The sequence below is a fragment of the Stegostoma tigrinum genome, chromosome 22, assembly GCF_030684315.1.
Source record: "Stegostoma tigrinum isolate sSteTig4 chromosome 22, sSteTig4.hap1, whole genome shotgun sequence".
Taxonomy (NCBI): domain Eukaryota; kingdom Metazoa; phylum Chordata; class Chondrichthyes; order Orectolobiformes; family Stegostomatidae; genus Stegostoma; species Stegostoma tigrinum.
Window position 1 is genome coordinate 8,058,460 of NC_081375.1, and position 19,334 is coordinate 8,077,793.

The 19,334-nt window shown below is 44.4% G+C and overlaps 1 protein-coding gene across 5 annotated transcripts in view; it reads right to left on the reverse strand.

Moving 5' to 3' along the window:
• Nucleotides 1-19,334, reverse strand: part of LOC125463525 (testis-expressed protein 2) — a 238,930-nt gene that overhangs the window by 123,566 nt on the left and 96,030 nt on the right. For all 5 annotated transcript variants that reach the window (XM_059653617.1, XM_059653618.1, XM_059653616.1 and 2 more), the window contains one exon: nt 5,650-7,303. In XM_059653617.1, coding sequence (XP_059509600.1) covers nt 5,650-7,278 — 1,629 coding nt within the window. In that variant the 5' untranslated portion in view covers nt 7,279-7,303. The remainder of the gene's footprint in view (nt 1-5,649; nt 7,304-19,334) is intronic.

The window sequence follows — 19,334 nt, forward strand, 5'->3', positions numbered from 1 at the left end:
AAAGGGCAGTGGGGAAACCAGAGGACTGGGAAGCTTACAAAGACCGACAGAGGACGACAAAAGAAGAAAGGATGGAAAAGATCTGTTAGGGATGGCAAAATCGGTTCAGGATTGTTCAGGGAGCGGTGGGGAGGGTTGGGGTGGGGAGGTGTCCCGTCTGGGATTGGGGTTCCCGGACCAGGAAGCAGTCATTAAGGTCACTGCTGGATTGGGATTCAGTCTGGAACTGGGGATCAGTCGAGGATCAGGGATCTGCATGAGGAAAGACGCTGATTGGAAAATCATTGCAAGACGATATAATCTAGGGTAGTACAAGCCTAAAAAGGGAGTGGTTTAGAAGGGGGGAGATGGGGGAGCAGCGTGGGTATGTGTGCACAGATCATGGAAGGTGGCAAGACAGGTTGAGAGAGCAATGAATAAAGCACACAGTGTCCTCAGCTTTATTAATGGGGCACAGAGTACAGGAGGAAGGAGGTGATGCTGAATATTTATGAAATACAGCAAGCTTTTTTTTAAACCGGCAAAAATTATACACCCCCAATAGGGGCATTTAAACAGTCCTTGGATAAGCATACGGATGATGATGGGATAGTGCAAGAGGATGGGCTTAGATTAGTTCACAGGTCGGCACAACATCGAGGGCCGAAGGGCCTGTTCTGCGCTGTATTGTTCTCTGTTCTAAATATGAGGGTAATAGCCAATAATATAAAAGATTGTAAGAGTTTCTTTAGATATTTAAAGGGCAAAAGGGAGGCCAAAAAAGTGGACATTGGAACACTGGAAAATGACGGTGGAGAGTGGGGAAACAAGGAAATGGTTGAGGAACTGAATAATTACTTCACGTCAGTCTTCACGGTGGAAGACACGAGTAATCTCCCAAAATTTCAACAGTCAGGGGGCAGAGCTAAGTATGGTCGCCATCACAAAGGAAAAGATGCTCGTAAACCTGATTGGCCTGAAGGTAGATAAATTACCTGGACCAGATGGACTACACCTCTGAGTTCTAAAGGAGATAGCTGAAGAGATAGTGGAAGCATTATTAAAAACCAAAAGAACTGTGGATGCTGTAAATAAGGGACACAAATAAAGTTGCTGGAAAAGCTCAGTGGGTCCGGCAGCATCTGTGGAGGAGAAAACAGTTATTGTTTCGGGTCTGGTGACCCTTCCACAGAAGTTCTTCAGAAGGGTCCCGACCCGAAACGTCAAGCTTTCCTGCTCCTCTAATGCTGCTCGGCCTGCTGTGTTCATCCAGCTTCACACCGTGTTATCTCAGATTCTCCAGCATCGACAGTTCCTACTATCTCTGTATCAATTGATGCTGACTCTGTTTATTTTTTAAACTGTGGAGGTCAGTTACTGCAGGCATTCACAGAAGTCTGCCAGTATAGTCATATAGACAGCACAGAAATAGGCCCTTCAGTCAATGTCTATGCCAACCAACAAATACCAAACTATACTAATCCGATTTACCTGCACTTGGTTCAAATCCTACTATTCCTGGCACTTAAGTACTCATACAGATGTTTAAATGTTGCGAAACTATCTGTTACCATCACTATCTCAGGCAACATGTTTCACATGTCTACATCCCTCTGGGTAAAAATACTCTCTCATAACTCCTGTAAACAACTTATTCATCACCTTACATTTATGCCCTGTGGTCTTAGACAAGTTTGCCCTGGGGAAGATATTCTCATGATCTAAACCATCTATACCTCTCAAGGTTGTGTATATCTCAGTCAGATCACCCCCTCAGCCTTCTGTGCTCCAAGGTAAACAAACCGAGCCTTTCCAGTGTCTCCTTGTAATTGAGACTTTGCATCCTAGGCAACATCCTGGTGAGTCTCCTCTGCACCCTCTCCAGCATAATCATGTCTTTTTCATATTTTGGCAACCAGAACCACATACAGTCTTCAATCTGCAGCTATCGGGATTCAATCTGCAGCTTAACTAATGTTGTGTATAACTGTAATAATGCTTCCTTGCGCCTGTATTCTGCACCTGGCTAATGAAGGCAAGCATCCCATATGCCTTCTTCACCACTCTGTCCACTTGTGCTGACAACTTCTGTCATCTATGGACTTGCACACTAAGGAATCATACTCCTCAGTACTCCCTAAGGATCTACCATTCACTGTGTATGTCCTTCTCTTATTATATCTCCCAAAATGGACCACCTCACACTTATCGGGATTCAACTCCAAATGCCAGCGCACACCCAATTTACCAGCTGATCAATACCCGATCTTTATTATCAACAATACCAAATTTCATGTCATCTGCAAACTTACTAAATTCTACATTCATATCCAAGTCATTAATGTTAATAACAAACAGCAAGGGGTCCCGACACTGAACCCTGTGGTACACTTCTGGTCACACGCTTCCAATGGCAAAAACAACCCTCCAACATCACTCTTGGCCTCATAATTGCAAGTTAAATTTGGTTGCAATTTGCCAAATTGCTTTTGGCCCCATAGGCTCTTTCCTTCTAGACCCGCCTTCCATTTGGGACCTCAAAGGCCTTACTGAAGTCTATGTAAACCACATAAAATGCACTAATCTCATCAATATATTTAGTGAGTTTTCAAAAAAAAAGTTAAATAGTCAGACAAAATCTCTAACAATTGGTGTAGACTATCCCTATTCAATCCCTGCCTTTCCAAGTGCTGATTAATCCTGTCTTTCAGAACTTTTTTCCAATACTTTTCCGACCACTGATGTCAAACTAACTGGCCTGTAAATACCTAGCCTAACTCTCCTGCCCTTCTTGAACAAAGGCGCATTAGCTAACCTCCAGCCATCTGGCACTTCATGTGTGGCCAGCAAGGTATGAAATATCTCTGCCAGTGCCCCATCAATTTTCTTCCTTGCCTCCCATTGCAGCCTGGGACACATCTCATCAGGTCCATGGCGTTTGTGCACCTGTCCACCCATTAAAATGTGTCATACCTCCTCCTTACTAATCTTAACATGTTCGAGAATCTTACCAACCCAGCTGAAATCCCCAGCCACAACGTCTTTCCTTCTGTGAATACAATTGAGAAATATTCATTAAAGACCTCAGCCATGTCCACATACAGGTTCCCCTTTGGTCTCCAATAGGTCCCACATTTTCCCTAGTAATCCTCCTACTCTTAATTTACTTATAGAAAGCTTTGGGGCTTTCCTTCATCCCATCTGCCAAATACGTTTTGTGGCCCCTCCATGCTGTCCTTATTTCCTCTGCAAGCAATCTTCTGCATTCTCTATACTTTTGAAGTCCCTCCCTGTTGTTTTAAATGACCTGTTTCTTACATATGCTTCCTGCATTTTCTTTACAAAACTCTCAATATCCCTTGACATCCTGGGTTTCCTGGACTTGATGCCCTTGCTCTCCACTCCTAGAGGAACACAACGGCCCTGAATTCTCACTATACTACTCTTTAGAGGACTCCCACTTTCCAAATATACATTTACCTGTAATTAGCTCCTCCCAGTTGATAAGAGACCCTGTCTAATGATATTGGAATTAGCCTTACCCCGATTTAGATACTTAATTTCTACACTTCTAACAAAAATAACAAAGTGATTATTTATCAAGAGAATAAAATCAAAGACTATATTACACTAGACAAATATCAAAACCCTATAAAGATTTATTGCTACTTCTACACCAAGGCTTCTTACTCAGACCGGACAAGTTGCAACTGGCTTACTTCGAATGGATTTCTACATATTCCACTAAATGCTTTTTCTTCAGCTGTATCTCTCCTTGAGACACCTGTAACAAAATGCAAACTGAACTATTACTTAAACTTCAAAGCAAGTATAAGTTCCTTAAACTCAAGTTTCCAACAGTCTTGCAGTGTTTATTTTGCAAGAGGAGCTTTAATACTGCTGCCTCTGCTCTCGAGTGCACACGCACACAATCTGACTAACTCCCTGTTGGATCGGTGTTTCCCTGACACCTGCCACCTGCAACTGTGCTGTTCTCCTAATTTAGATTGTGTCGTTTCAAGGGCTCATAAAAACAGCATGCATACAAATGGACCTCTAGGCTTCTCAGCACAAAGCTCACAAGAACAACTCTAAAAATGAAACTAAAACCATTTCTCCCACTTCACATCACATTAATTGCAAAATATGAATTAAAACATAGAAACACAGAAAATAAGGGAAGCAGGCCATTCAGCTCTTCAAGCCTACTCTCTCATTCAATATGATCACTGCTGATTATCTAACTCAGTACCCTGTTCACTGTACCCTTTGATCCCTTTAGCCCTATGAACTATATCTAACTCTAACTCTTTCTTGTGGCCTCAACCACTTTCCATGCCGATAATCTCCAGGCTACAGCTCTCTGGGAGAAGAAATTTCTCCTCAGCTCAGATCTGAGTGACTTAACCCATATCCTTAGACTGCAACCCCTTGGCTCTGGACACCCCGGCCACTGAGAACATCCAACCATGCCTTTACCTTGTTGAGTCCTTGTAGGAATTTCATAGGTTTCTGAGATCACCCCTCATTCTTTTAATCTCCAATAAATATAGTCCTATATGATCCTTGTCTCTCTTCATAAATCAGTCCTGCCATTGCAGGCCCTGTACAATGCAGCAAGATATCCTAGATCCTGTAGATGAATCCTCTCATTATGCCTTCTTCACCTTTCAGCAACTGGTAAATAAGGACACCCAAGTCTCATTGCTACATTTGGTTTCTAGTCGGTCTTCCTGTTTTTGCTACCAAAGTGGATAACCTCGCATTTGTCCTCAATAAAAATTAATTTTAAAAAAATTCATTTACAGGAAGTGACCGTCATTGGCTGGGTGAGCTCCTATATCACCAGCTGTGGGGTCTCTGAAGGAGGCCCTCCTGTTATCTCATTCACACACTGCTCAACATGACATCATCCAAAAGCATGTCAGTTTTCACATATATTGGCCTTATCACCAGAGGTTCTCAAACACGTCACTGTTGCTATTTTGTTACTCAGTTTACATCCAGGACTGGAGCAGCAGAATTATTTTCCGACTAAGTACTGGCAAGCCAAAACCATTGTTTTCAGTTCCTGCTGCAAACTCTGTGAACGTAAATGCTAAAGCTATTGCTATCTCCCAACAAGGCTGAACTAGAATATTAGCAACCTTTGTGACATTTCTAGCCCAATAGTTAGCTTCCATCATGACAAGAGCATGCTTACATTTCCACAGTACTGCCCAGTTCTACCCGAACCCAACAGCTACTGTACAGATGAACACAGTTTCATGCTTTTATTACACTAACTTGACTGTTTTAACATCTTCAGATGTTTTCCCATTTTTCACTGAATTAACTCGAGTTCATTCTATCCCCTATATTTGACTTCATAACAAGCCTCACTCACACGCAACCCCTGGGCTCACTGACTTCCATTAGAAATTTTATTTTCATGAGTACGCAAACTTAAAATCACAAGTCCACCTGAAATTGTCAAAATTACAGTTTGAGAATATTCTTATTTGACCCTGTAAGCAATACACCCACGTGTTCAGGAACATATTGCATAAACATTAAAAATATAGAAACTTTTTACAAAATATTTCACATTGCTAGTCCTGCTAGAGTCATATAACCTAACGGTACAATGGTTAAATGTAAAACTAATTCCAAAGATAAATATTTTCCAACCTTGTATATTTCTGGTTCCTTTATATCCAGAGGTTCTGTAGTTAGATGTTCCAAATGAAGCCTTGTCTGTGACTGTTCATAGCCCCTCGACTTTCTTGGTACCATCAGCCAAACGACACCAATTGCTATCATAAATCCACAGCCAATGCCTAGCAATAAACCACTTAAATAACTTGGCAGAGGGAGTACTAAATAGGAATATACAAGAATGGCATAGAGTAATAAAGTCTTAAATGGAACTTCAAGTTGTTGTTCTTCATACTCTGTTTCATGTTGCCTCAATAGATCACTTTCATTTTCAATTGCTTCTTCTCCAGTCAGAGGTTCTAAAGCTTTATCCACGACAATCTCTTCATCAGTTTCTAACTCAAATTCTTCAAGGTATAAATCACAGTATTCATCATCTGCTTTGCTAGCAAGTACAGAAAGTGAGCATTTTTCTAGACCTAGAGATGATGTCTTCAATGAAATCTCCTTTGTGGTCCCTTGAGAGTTCTTAGTGTCCCCATCTTTTGATGGCTCATTCATTGGTTTGGAACTATGTGTGTTTGGAATTGAATCTTTTGTTGAATAGTCCCCATCAGAATCATCCTCTTCTTCTTTAATGCTATAGTTGTTGTTGCTTTCCAAATGTCCATTTAAACTAGCAAGAGTGGAAAGTTCTGTTGCACTGGACGATAAAGCCTTATGTCGAAGACTACTGGTCTCATCACCAATGATCTTGTTTAGAAGTTGAAAAGGTTCATAAATAACTTCTGAAAGCCGTCTTTTAGTGTCTTCAATTCGGGCCTCCACTTCTGTTACTTTAAAAAATGACCTACCTTCTGATGGTGAGGTGATTGGGGAAGAAGGTGCAGTCTTAGAATCTCCACTGGTGACACGAGGTTGAGTAAACTGTTTGAACAGATGTAAGTTTATTCGAGAATCAGAGGTCCTAAATGGGACAGATTCAGATTCTTGTTTTGAGGTTTCTGTTGACAGAGATTTAACTAGTGTTTTCATTAACTGCCTTGTCCTTAGAGGGGTAGTGGGTTCTTTTGGTTCTACTTCTGTTGAAAGCGATTTAACTAAACTCGTGAATGGCTTTGCGCTCGTCAATGAAGCTGAGGGGACAACAGACTGCACAACAAATTTTGGCGCAGAATCAAATGTAGAAGCAGAAATTGTAGTTGTCACATCTGAAGGCAACGTGGTAGAAACCAACAGTTGAGCTGGCATTGAGAATAATGGCAATGCAGTAGCACTAGTAGTAAACGACGCAGAAGGCACCATTGCTGATGTTTCCAACGGGTCCGAAGAGGCGGTTGTTAATGCTGAAGATGAAATGGAAACAGTAACTGAAGTCGATGCCGGTGACATATTTGATGAGCTAGCAGGCTCCAAAAGAAGTTGGCCACCATGTTCACAAGTACTTTCCTTTTCTTTAAATCCTGGTACAAAACTTCGGTCTTCATGAAGATTCATAGAGGAGTCTTTAAATTCTTCTTCTTCTTCCTCTTCCTCCTCTTTACCGAAGGCAGAAAAGTGTATAGTAATGGTCTCTCGAGAAATGGATCGTTGAACCTGCACTTTTGGGGATGATGATATTGAACTTGCTCTTTCTGCATGGCTACTGCTCTGACTTGTCATTGCAGTCTTGCGTATGTATCACAATCTAAAAACAATGAAAAATTAATAAATTACAATCTTTGCAAAAGAAACACCTGATACAAGTCCAACTTTAGTTCTTGTCTGCAAGTGGATTCTGCCAATCTTTAGAATCTTTGTCTTTTAACCTGTAATTGAGTTACTCTAAACCAAAATAGTACTATTACTAATAAAGAGTGGAGTGCTGGAATTGCAACGTGTTAGAAACAGTGTCAGAACACATTCTAATATGTTCATGTGGCAGTAACATTCAACAGTGGGGTAACAATAAACTAGGCAAACCCTGAAAGCTCCAAATGCTGAATTTGTGAAAAGGTAACACAAACATTTTTTAAAAAGTCTCATTTTCAATTATACCTAACCGTACCATTTATCTTCCTACTAAAACCAAATTGGCATGCTTGTCTATTTTTGTCAAATAGATTTCCATTCACTCTATTTTCCATAAAATCTCTCATGTAGGAATTCTGTGTTACCTGTTTTTATGTGGAGGTGCCAGTGCTGGACTGGGGTGGAGGAAGACAAAAATCACATGACAGGTTATGGTCCAACAGGTTTATTTGAAATCACAAGCTTGCGGAGCACCACTCCGTCGGGTGCAGTGAGAAAAGGCATGCGGACACAGAGTTTATAGGCAGAGAGATCAAAGGACCATACAATTGGTTGGAGTGGAACAAACATAAAACGGCTGATGGAGAACTCTGTTAGAAAGGAGACAAGTTTTGATTGATTAAGGTGCAAATTCCAGATCCTGTTTCAAGCCACTGGCCCAAGATAATTAAACGTTTTACCAGTGTCTGCCTAACTTTTCAAACTTCAGTCAAGCAAAGACACAACAGGTAACATCTCAGATCAGACACTGAATTGTTGGTGTGAGGCCTCGTTCAGAATCTGTTCCTGAGTCTTAACCTAGAATCAAGCTGTTTCCCGCCCCACCACCGGCAAAAGCAGGAATTTATAAATGCCACACTGACTGAATGTGACTATAAACTGAGAGTTCTTTTGAAAATTGCATGCATCTGCACATGGACAAACACTTCGGATGAAATGATTGACCCCGTAGATTTAACTGTGAGAGAGGGCGCGCGCGCGAGAGTGAGAGCGCGATAAAGAGAGAGAGCACGAAAGAGAGAGCGCGAGAGAGAGAGCGCGAGAGAGAGCACGAAAGAGAGAGCGCCACACAGACAGACAGTGTGAGAGAGAGAGTGAGACAGAGAGAGAGAGGCGGGGAGGTGGAAGGTATGAGAGGTCATGCTGTCAAAATAGGATAGTAAGGAAGAATTTACAGACGCACTTTATCTGTAAAATCTTCCTTACTGTCCTGTTTTGACAGCATCACCACACCCACACACACACACACACACACACACACAATTTGTAGTCACAGTCAGTGTGGCACTTTACAAATGCCCGTTTTCCCAAACAAAACCAGCCTGACTCCAGATGAAAACCTGGACAAAGATTCTGAACGAGGCCTCACACCTACAATAGAGTGTCTGACCTGAGATGTCACTTTTTGTATCTCTGCCTGATTGAAGTTTGGAAACTTAGGCAAACATTGATGCAACCTTTAATTATCTCTGTGCAGTGACTTGAAACAGGCTCTGGAATTTGCACCAAACAGGATTACTTGCATGCCAAATAACATTAGCAGCAAGTGACACACAGAGCCAAAACGATCCCCGAACCAACAGATCAAATCTAAACTCTAAGTCCTGCCACATCCAGTCATGAGTCGTGGTAGATGATTAAACAACTCACTGTTGCAGTAGGCTTAAAAAAAATCCCCAGCCTCAATGGTGCAAGAGCCCAGTACATTATTGCAAACGATAAGCCTGAAGCATCTGCAGCAATCTTCAGCCAGAAGTGCCAAGCCGATGATCCAGCATGGCCTCCTCCAGTGGTCCCTCGCATTACAGATAGTAGTCTTCAACCAATGCAATTCATCGCCACAACATTGAGACAGGTTGGAGACACTGGATATTGTAAAGGCTACGGGCACTGACAATATTCCAGCAAGAGTACTGAAGACTTGTGCTCCAGAACTTGCTGCTCCCCTAGCCAAGCCGTTCCAGTACAGCTACAACACTGGTACATACCCGACAATGTGAAATTGCATGTCTCTGCAGATACTACAGTAGTCCATGTTCAAGTGCAACAAGTTCTGGACAATATCCAGGCTTGGCCTGGCAGGTGGCAAGTGACATTTGTGCCATACAAATGCCAGCCTATGACCACTGCCCCTTGGCATTCACTGGTGTTACCATTACTGAATCTTCCACTATCAACATCTTGAGGGTTATGCCTGACCAGAAACTCACTACGTTAACACAGTGGCTACAGCAGGTCAGAGAATAGAAGTACTATGGTGACATCTTCTGACTCCCCAGTGCCTGTCCACCAACCATGAGGCACAAGTCAGGAGAGTGATGGAATACTCCCCATTTGCCTGGATGAGTGCAGCTCCAACAACACTCAAGAGGCTTGACACCATCCAAAACAAAGCAGCCCATTTGACTGGCACTACATCCACAAGCATCCACTCTGTCCACCACTGACACTCAGTAGTAGCAGTGTGTACTAACTACAAAATGCACTTCAGAAATTCACGAAGGATCCACAGACAGCACCTTACAAATCCAGGACCACTTCCATCAAGAAGGATAGAGCAGCAATGAATCGGGATACCACCACTTTCAAGTTCCCCTCCAAGCCACTCGCCATCCTGACTTGGAAATATATTGCAGTTCCTTCCTTGTCGCTGGGTCAAAATCTCAGAATTCCCTCCCCAATGGCATTGTGGGTCAACCTACAGCAGGTGGGCTGCAGAGGTTCAAAAAGGCAGCTCACCATCACCTTCTCAAGGGCAACCAGGGCTGGGCAATAAATGCTGACCAGCAGCAATGCCCATATCCCACACATGAGTAAAAAGAAGCTCACAATGTAGTTATTATTCCTGTAAGTATTAAGAATAACAGTCAATAATCTACAGAAGGACATGATATTCTATTGCCCATTGAAGCTGGCTTTCAAGAATGGGTGAATAGTGATCAGAAGTGGAAACACTGACTGGCTAACACTCAAATCGTTAACAGACTCACAAAACAATTGCAGTTGCCTTTGCAACTGTTGTGGCTGGAATCAGCCAACTCCGCACAGGTTGAGGATTGAAAGTGGTCACCTAGTCTATATACAGCATGTTTCAAATTAATTAAAGTAACAGGTTCTTGGGAATGATATTCAAGCTTGGATTTTTTTTTAAAACGTCGTATTGCATTTACATTGGTCTGAAAAGACAGAGCATGATTACAAAAGAATTCTTTCTACACAAGTTATTATTTATGTTTAACAATTATTTCTTATTCAGCAGTCAAGCAGGATATCTTGTTCCAATGTGGCTTTTGTTTTTGCCTCATTTCAAACGATATACCTAGTTTTCCACAACAGGAAACAAAAGATTCATACAAAATGGTGGCCTGCCATTCACCCAGATTGATTTGGAAATTCTTTAGTAAATCAAAGCCACTGGATTAAACTTACATACAACAGAGGCAATGAAGTACATAAGTTAATTGAATTTATATTATTTATTAGTTTATAGAATTGTATTTGTTTGCTGTTTATAAATAGAAAAGGGTTTTTACAGTTTATTCATATTCAGAACAGCAGGGTCCAATTTGGATTTGTACCATGTTTCGTCCTTGTTTTTGAACCAAGTGTAAAGGCCATGTCTTTTTATTTTTCTATATTTTTATTTGACTGAAATGGGAAAAGAACTGTTTTAGAAACCAAGGATTATGGAAGGAATCTATGTACTTTTTAAAAGCAAGGTTCCAAAACTCATTTTAAATGGTGTTTACACTGTTTCTTTGTTCAATCATTTGGCAAAACCGGTTGCTGATAGGCTGGCACCAGGATTGCTCAAAGTGAAACTCAGCTGGCAACAAGTTGCTGATTGGAATGTTGACCAGCTGTCAATGACAAAAGCCTACAGCCCACCAATAAGTATGCAACTGGTTCCTAGGTCGGGGGGAGAAATACCTTGTTGGTATGAGCAATACTGCCAGAAACATTGACTCTTTTTCTTCATTGATGCTGTCAGATCTACTGAGCTTTTCTAGCAACTTTGATTTTGCTAACTGCCAGAAGTTTTCAGATATCCAGCAAGGGGAGTCACAGAGATACCAGAAACCTGAAGAAAGTCAGTATATTAAACCTACCAGGTGCTGTAAGCTGTTGTTACTTTATGAACCAGACATCCTCTGCTTTCTGCAAGGCAAGGAAAAAAATACCCGGAGCAGAGAGATTGAAGAAAAGCAAGTCCAGGAAAAAGGAAAAGGTTCATCTCAGTGAACCTTGTGAAGAGGGGCCACTGAACCACCTTCCTAGATTTCATTTTCTCTCCAACTCTAAAATCAATTTCTTTTCGTTCTCTGTATGTGTGTGTAGGGACAGTTTTACAAGAGGGTTAGAGTTTTAAAGAGTGATTACATTTTATTTACCAGCTGCTGGGATCACTTTGTTTGTAATAAATACCAATTCTTAGTTAAGGTACAGAAACCTGGTCAGTGTTTTCCGTTTACCTGAGTCTGAACAGACAGGTAAATTGAAGACAATATACATACTTTTGTAACCTTTTTAACAATTCCGGAAATAGAGGGACTTGATTTTCGGTGTGCTATCTCAGTGAGGCATGAAAGAAGTTTAATACTTACAATTTACCAGTTATAGATTCATAGCTTTAACATGGGAATAGACCATTTGGGTCCAACTCGTCCATGCGGACCAGATATCCTAAATTAATCCAGTCCCATTTGCCAGCATTGGGCCCATATCCATCTAAACCCTTCCTACTCAAATATATCCAGGTGCCCTTAAATCCTGTAATTATACCAGCATCTACCATTTCCTCGAGCAGCTCGTTCCATAAACGCACCATTCTCTGCATGAAAAAGCTACCCCTTAAATCTTTCCCCTCTCACCTTAAAACTATGCCCTCTAGTTGTGGACTCATCTACCCTGGAAAAAAGACTTTGGCTTACCCTATTCACCCTATCCATGCACCTCATGATTTTATAAACCTCTGTAAGATCACCCCTCAGCCTCCAAAGCTCCAGGGAAAATAGCCCCTGCCTCTCCCTATAGCTGAAACCCTCCAAGCATGGCAACATCTTCGTCAATTCTTTCTGGACGCTTAAGTTGAACAACATCCTCCCTATAGCAGGGAGACCAGAACTGAATCCAATATTCCAGAAGTGACTGAACCAATGTCCTGTACAGGTCCAACAAGGTTTCCCAGCTCCTGTGTTCAATGCACTGACCAAAGAAGGCAAGCCTGCCAAATGCCTTCTGCACTATCCTATCTACCTCTGACTCCACTTTAAAGGAACTATGAACCTATACTCCAAGAGATAATGGGAACTGCAGATGTTGGAGAATCCAAGATAATAAAATGTGAGGCTGGATGAACACAGCAGGCCAAGCAGCATCTCAGGAGCACAAAAGCTGATGTTTCAGGCCTAGACCCTTCATCAGAGAGGGGGATGGGGTGAGGGTTCTGGAATAAATAGGGAGAGAGGGGGAGGCGGACCGAAGGTGGAGAGAAAAGAAGATAGACGGAGAGAGTATAGGTGGGGAGGTAGGGAGGGGATAGGTCAGTCCAGGGAAGATGGACAAGTCAAGGAGGTGGGATGAGGTTAGTAGGTAGATGGGGGTGCGGCTTGGGGTGGGAGGAAGGGATGGGTGAGAGGAAGAACGGGTTAGGGAGGCAGAGACAGGTTGGACCGGTTTTGGGATGCAGTGGGGGGAGGGGACGAACTGGGCTGGTTTAGGGATGCGGTTGGGGGGGGGGGGGGGGGGGGGGATTTTGAAACTGGTGAAGTCCACATTGATACCATTGGGCTGCAGGGTTCCCAGGCGGAATATGAGTTGCTGTTCCTGCAACCTTCGGGTGGCATCATTGTGGCACTGCAGGAGGCCCATGAAGGACATGTCATCTAAAGAATGGGAGGGGGAGTGGAAATGGTTTGCGACTGGGAGGTGCAGTTGTTTGTTGCGAACTGAGCGGAGGTGTTCTGCAAAGTGGTCCCCAAGCCTCCGCTTGGTTTCCCCAATGTAGAGGCAGCCACACCGGGTACTGTGGATGCAGTATACCACATTGGCAGATGTGCAGGTGAACCTCTGCTTAACGTGGAATGTCATCTTGGGGCCTGGGATAGGGGTGAGGGAGGTGGTGTGGGAGCAAGTGTAGCATTTCCTGCGGTTGCAGGGGAAGGTGCCGGTGCAATTCCTCCGCCTCCGCCGCATCTGCTCCCACGATAAGACATTCCACTCTCACACATCCCAGATGTCCAAGTTCTTCAAGGATTGCAACTTTCCCCCCCACAGTGATCGAGAAAGGCCTCGACCGCATCTCCCGCATTTCCCACAACACATTCCTCACAACCCGCCCCGCCACAACCGCCCAAAGAGGATCCCCCTCATTCTCACACACCACCCCACCAACCTCCGGTTACAACGCATCATCCTCTGACACTTCCGCCATCTACAATCTGACCCCACCACCCAAGACATTTTTCCATCCCCACCCCTGTCTGCCTTCTGGAGAGACCACTCTCTCGGTGACTCCCTTGTTCGCTCCATACTGCCCTCCAACCCCACCACACCCGGCACCTTCCCCTGCAACCGCAGGAAATGCTACACTTGCCCCCACACCTCCTCCCTTACCCCTATCCCAGGCCCCAAGATGACATTCCACATTAAGCAGAGGTTCACCTGCACATCTGCCAATGTGGTATACTGCATCCACTGTACCCGGTGTGGCTTCCTCTACATTGGGGAAACCAAGCGTAGACTTGGGGACCGCTTTGCAGAACACCTCCGCTCAGTTCGCAACAAACAACTGCACCTCCCAGTCGCAAACCATTTCCACTCTCCCTCCCATTCTTTAGATGATACGTCCATCATGGGCCTCCTGCAGTGCCACAATGATGCCACCCAAAGGTTGCAGGAACAGCAACTCATATTCCGCCTGGGAACCCTGCAGCCATATGGTATCAATGTGGACTTCACCAGTTTCAAAATCTCCCCTTCCCCTACTGCATCCCTAAACCAGCCCAGTTCGTCCCCTCCCCCCACTGCACCACACAACCAACCCAGCTCTTCCCCTCCACCCACTGCATTCCAAAACCAGTCCAACCTGTCTCTGCCTCCCTAACCTGTTCTTCCTCTCACCCATCCCTTCCTCCCACCCCAAGCCGCACCTCCATCTACCTACTAACCTCATCCGACCTCCTTGACTTGTCCATCTTCCCTGGACTGACCTATCCCCTCCCTACCTCCCCACCTATACTCTCTCCGCCTATCTTCTTTTCTCTCCACCTTCGATCCGCCTCCCCCTCTCTCCCTATTTATTCCAGAACCCTCATCCCATCCCTCTCTCTGATGAAAGGTCTAGGTCAGAAACGTCAGCTTTTGTGCTCCTGAGATGCTGCTTGGCCTGCTGTGTTCATGCAGCCTCACATTTTATTAACCTATACTCCAAGTTCTCTTTGTTCGGCAACACTGTCCAGGTCCTTATCATTAACGTATAAATCCTGCTCTCATTTGCCTTACCAAAATGCAACACCTCACATTCATCAAAATTAACCTCGATCTACCACTCTTCAACCCATCTGATAAAGGCTCCATTGTATCCTGAGATGAACTTTTCTCGCTGTCCACTATACCACCAGTTTTCTTTGGCACCATGTCCATGTCGCAATCCAAGAAGAAGAAGTGAAAGATTATAGGCACGGTTTCTGTTATCTCCACACTATATCCTTCAGCAACCCAGGATACATCACATTTGGACCAGATGACGTTAATTTTTTAATGATGTCAACCTAAATGGTATGCACTTTCAATCTCATTTTAATATTATCCATTATCTTTACACTTTTTACTTCAAGGCAACATTAACTTCATCCTGAAATATTAACTCCATCTATTTGAGATCTACAGAATATTTACAGAAGCATTTTTAAGCAACTTCTTCCATTATGACATTTTAGCCAATGTTCAAATTGCCATTTTGTGGTCCCTAATTGGCACACCATTCCTTTAATTATCCTTTTAACTTTTACATTTTTTATTAAAGATTTTGTGATTTTTTTTGTTACCCACTAATCTCTATTCACCTTTGTCCTTGCATCCTTTTTTCGAATTCCCCAAGCGTAATCTGCATTCTGCCTTATTCTCTGTACTTGATATTTCTGAAAATGACTCATTTTTCTTGTCTTATTTTAACTTGTGTTTCTTTTAGTCATCCAGGGAGCTCTAAGCTTTGACTGCACCATTTTTTTTTCCACTAATGGAAAACTGGTTAACTTATCTCTAAAGTAATTCCACCCCGGACCTGCCCAATGCTATTCACTGCGTTACTGGCTGGTCTTTGTTTCTACTTCATCTGAAGAAAATTATTTCTCAAATTATTAGAATTGGCTTTCTCCCAGTTGGATATTTTCACCTTTGATTTTTCATTGAACCGTTCCATAACCACTTTAAACCTAATTATTGTATGATCGCTATTAAACAGACACTCATCCACCACATCACAATCACCATGCTTTACTCCATTCCCTAAATCTCGGTCCACCACTGCTTTCTTTTCCCCGGTTCAGAAACACACCGATGGAGGAAGTTTTTCCACACATATTTTAGAATTCTTCACCCTTCCCTTTACTCTGCATACTTCTACAGAATTCAGAATATGATAACCGAAATCCCGTTCTATTTAATGAGTCTGTGACAACTGCCTACAGATTTGTAGGTCTGGCAGCATCTGTGAAGGAAAAAACAGTTAATGTTTAGGGTCAGAACTGACGTGAAACATTAACTCTGATTTTTCCTTCATAGGTGCTGCCAGACCCGCTGAGCTTTTACAGCAAGTTTTTGTTCCGGATTTACAGCATCTGCAGTTCTTTTGGTTTTTGTTTGACTATCTTCCTGACTACAATACTTTGTATTTATAGCAGTCAGCCAGAAATGTTACAGCTCCAAAGATGCCAGTAGAAAATTATGTTCCCTATCTTTGCCAATATGAAATAGAATATGAAATATAAATATGCAGAACACTTTTCAATTCTTAGCACGATGTTGCTAAGAGTTTTTCCCGGTTGAATTTATGTAATTTCGCAACTCCAAACACCATTTTCCCTCCCTCATTCTGTTCACAAAATCTTACATGCTTCTCCCTTTACCCAGACATAGAATGAGTCACATTTCCAACTTCTCAAAGTTCAAATTGCTCATCATTGTCACATTAAGTATAACGTCATGATTCTTGGAGTACGAGTAAATGATTAACGGGAAAGGAAAATAATAAATAAAACTAAAACAGAAAGGTGGATTTAATAGAATATTTTGTTCTTCAGATTTGGGTGACAACTGACAGTAGTGTAAAAATAATTTAAAAATTAATTAAAATTAATAAAAGCACATTATGGCAAGTATTTTCATTTAATGGGTTACGAGAAAATACAAGTGGCTATTGAATCAGAAACGAGATAATTCAAGTATTTCAAAAGCATATGAGAGATAATGGGAACTGCAGATGCTGGAGATTCCAAGATAATAAAATGTGAGGCTGGATGAACACAGCAGGCCAAGCAGCATCTCAGGAGCACAAAAGCTGACGTTTCGGGCCTAGACCCTTCATCAGAGAGGGGGATGGGGGGAGGGAACTGGAATAAATAGGGAGAGAGGGGGAGGCGGACCGAAGATGGAGAGTAAAGAAGATAGGTGGAGAGGGTGTAGGTGGGGAGGTAGGGAGGGGATAGGTCAGTCCAGGGAAGACGGACAGGTCAAGGAGGTGGGATGAGGTTAGTAGGTAGCTGGGGGTGCAGCTTGGGGTGGGAGGAAGGGATGGGTGAGAGGAAGAACCGGTTCGGGAGGCAGAGACAGGTTGGACTGGTTTTGGGATGCAGTGGGTGGGGGGGAAGAGCTGGGCTGGTTGTGTGGTGCAGTGGGGGGAGGGGATGAACTGGGCTGGTTGAGGGATGCAGTGGGGGAAGGGGAGATTTTGAAACTGGTGAAGTCCACATTGATACCATATGGCTGCAGGGTTCCCAGGCGGAATATGAGTTGCTGTTCCTGCAACCTTCGGGTGGCATCATTGTGGCAGTGCAGGAGGCCCATGATGGACATGTCATCAAGAGAATGGGAGGGGGAGTGGAAATGGTTGGCGACTGGGAGGTGCAGTTGTTTGTTGCGAACTGAGCGGAGGTGTTCTGCAAAGCGGTCCCCAAGCCTCCGCTTGGTTTCCCCAATGTAGAGAAAGCCGCACCGGGTACAGTGGATGCAGTATACCACATTGGCAGATGTGCAGGTGAACCTCTGCTTAATGTGGAATGTCATCTTGGGGCCTGGGATGGGGGTGAGGGAGGAGGTGTGGGGACAAGTGTAGCATTTCCTGCGGTTGCAGGGGAAGGTGCCGGGTGTGGTGGGGTTGGAGGGCAGTGTGGAGCGAACAAGGGAGTCACGGAGAGAGTGGTCTCTCCGGAAAGCAGACAGGGGTGGGGATGGAAAAATGTCTTGGGTGGTGGGGTCGGATTGTAAATGGCGGAAGTGTCGGAGGATAATGCGTTGTATCCGGAGGTTGGTAGGGTGGTGTGTGAGAACGAGGGGGATCCTCTTGGGGCGGTTGTGGCGGGGGCGGGGTGTGAGGGATGTGTCGCGGGAAATGCGGGAGACGCGGTCAAGGGCGTTCTCAATCACCGTGGGGGGGAAGTTGCGGTCCTTAAAGAACTTGGACATCTGGGATGTGCGGGAGTGGAATGTCTTATCGTGGGAGCAGATGCGGCGGAGGCGGAGGAATTGGGAATAGGGGATGGAATAGGGGATCCATTACAAGCCCACCGACCTCCATCTCAGGCAATCAGCTTGTAACTGATGTCCATTACAAGCCCACCGACCTCCATCTCAGGCAATCAGCTTGTAACTGATGTCCATTACAAGCCCACCGACTCCCACAGCTACCTAGAATACACCTCCTCCCACCCACCCTCCTGCAAAAATTCCATCCCCTATTCCCAATTCCTCCGCCTCCGCCGCATCTGCTCCCACGATAAGACATTCCACTCCCGCACATCCCAGATGTCCAAGTTCTTTAAGGACCGCAACTTCCCCCCCACGGTGATTGAGAACGCCCTTGACCGCGTCTCCCGCATTTCCCGCGACACATCCCTCACACCCCGCCCCCGCCACAACCGCCCCAAGAGGATCCCCCTCGTTCTCACACACCACCCTACCAACCTCCGGATACAACGCATTATCCTCCGACACTTCCGCCATTTACAATCCGACCCCACCACCCAAGACATTTTTCCATCCCCACCCCTGTCTGCTTTCCGGAGAGACCACTCTCTCCGTGACTCCCTTGTTCGCTCCACACTGCCCTCCAACCCCACCACACCCGGCACCTTCCCCTGCAACCGCAGGAAATGCTACACTTGTCCCCACACCTCCTCCCTCACCCCCATCCCAGGCCCCAAGATGACATTCCACATTAAGCAGAGGTTCACCTGCACATCTGCCAATGTGGTATACTGCATCCACTGTACCCGGTGCGGCTTTCTCTACATTGGGGAAACCAAGCGGAGGCTTGGGGACCGCTTTGCAGAACACCTCCGCTCAGTTCGCAACAAACAACTGCACCTCCCAGTCGCCAACCATTTCCACTCCCCCTCCCATTCTCTTGATGACATGTCCATCATGGGCCTCCTGCACTGCCACAATGATGCCACCCGAAGGTTGCAGGAACAGCAACTCATATTCCGCCTGGGAACCCTGCAGCCATATGGTATCAATGTGGACTTCACCAGTTTCAAAATCTCCCCTTCCCCCACTGCATCCCTCAACCAGCCCAGTTCATCCCCTCCCCCCACTGCACCACACAACCAGCCCAGCTCTTCCCCCCCACCCACTGCATCCCAAAACCAGTCCAACCTGTCTCTGCCTCCCGAACCGGTTCTTCCTCTCACCCATCCCTTCCTCCCACC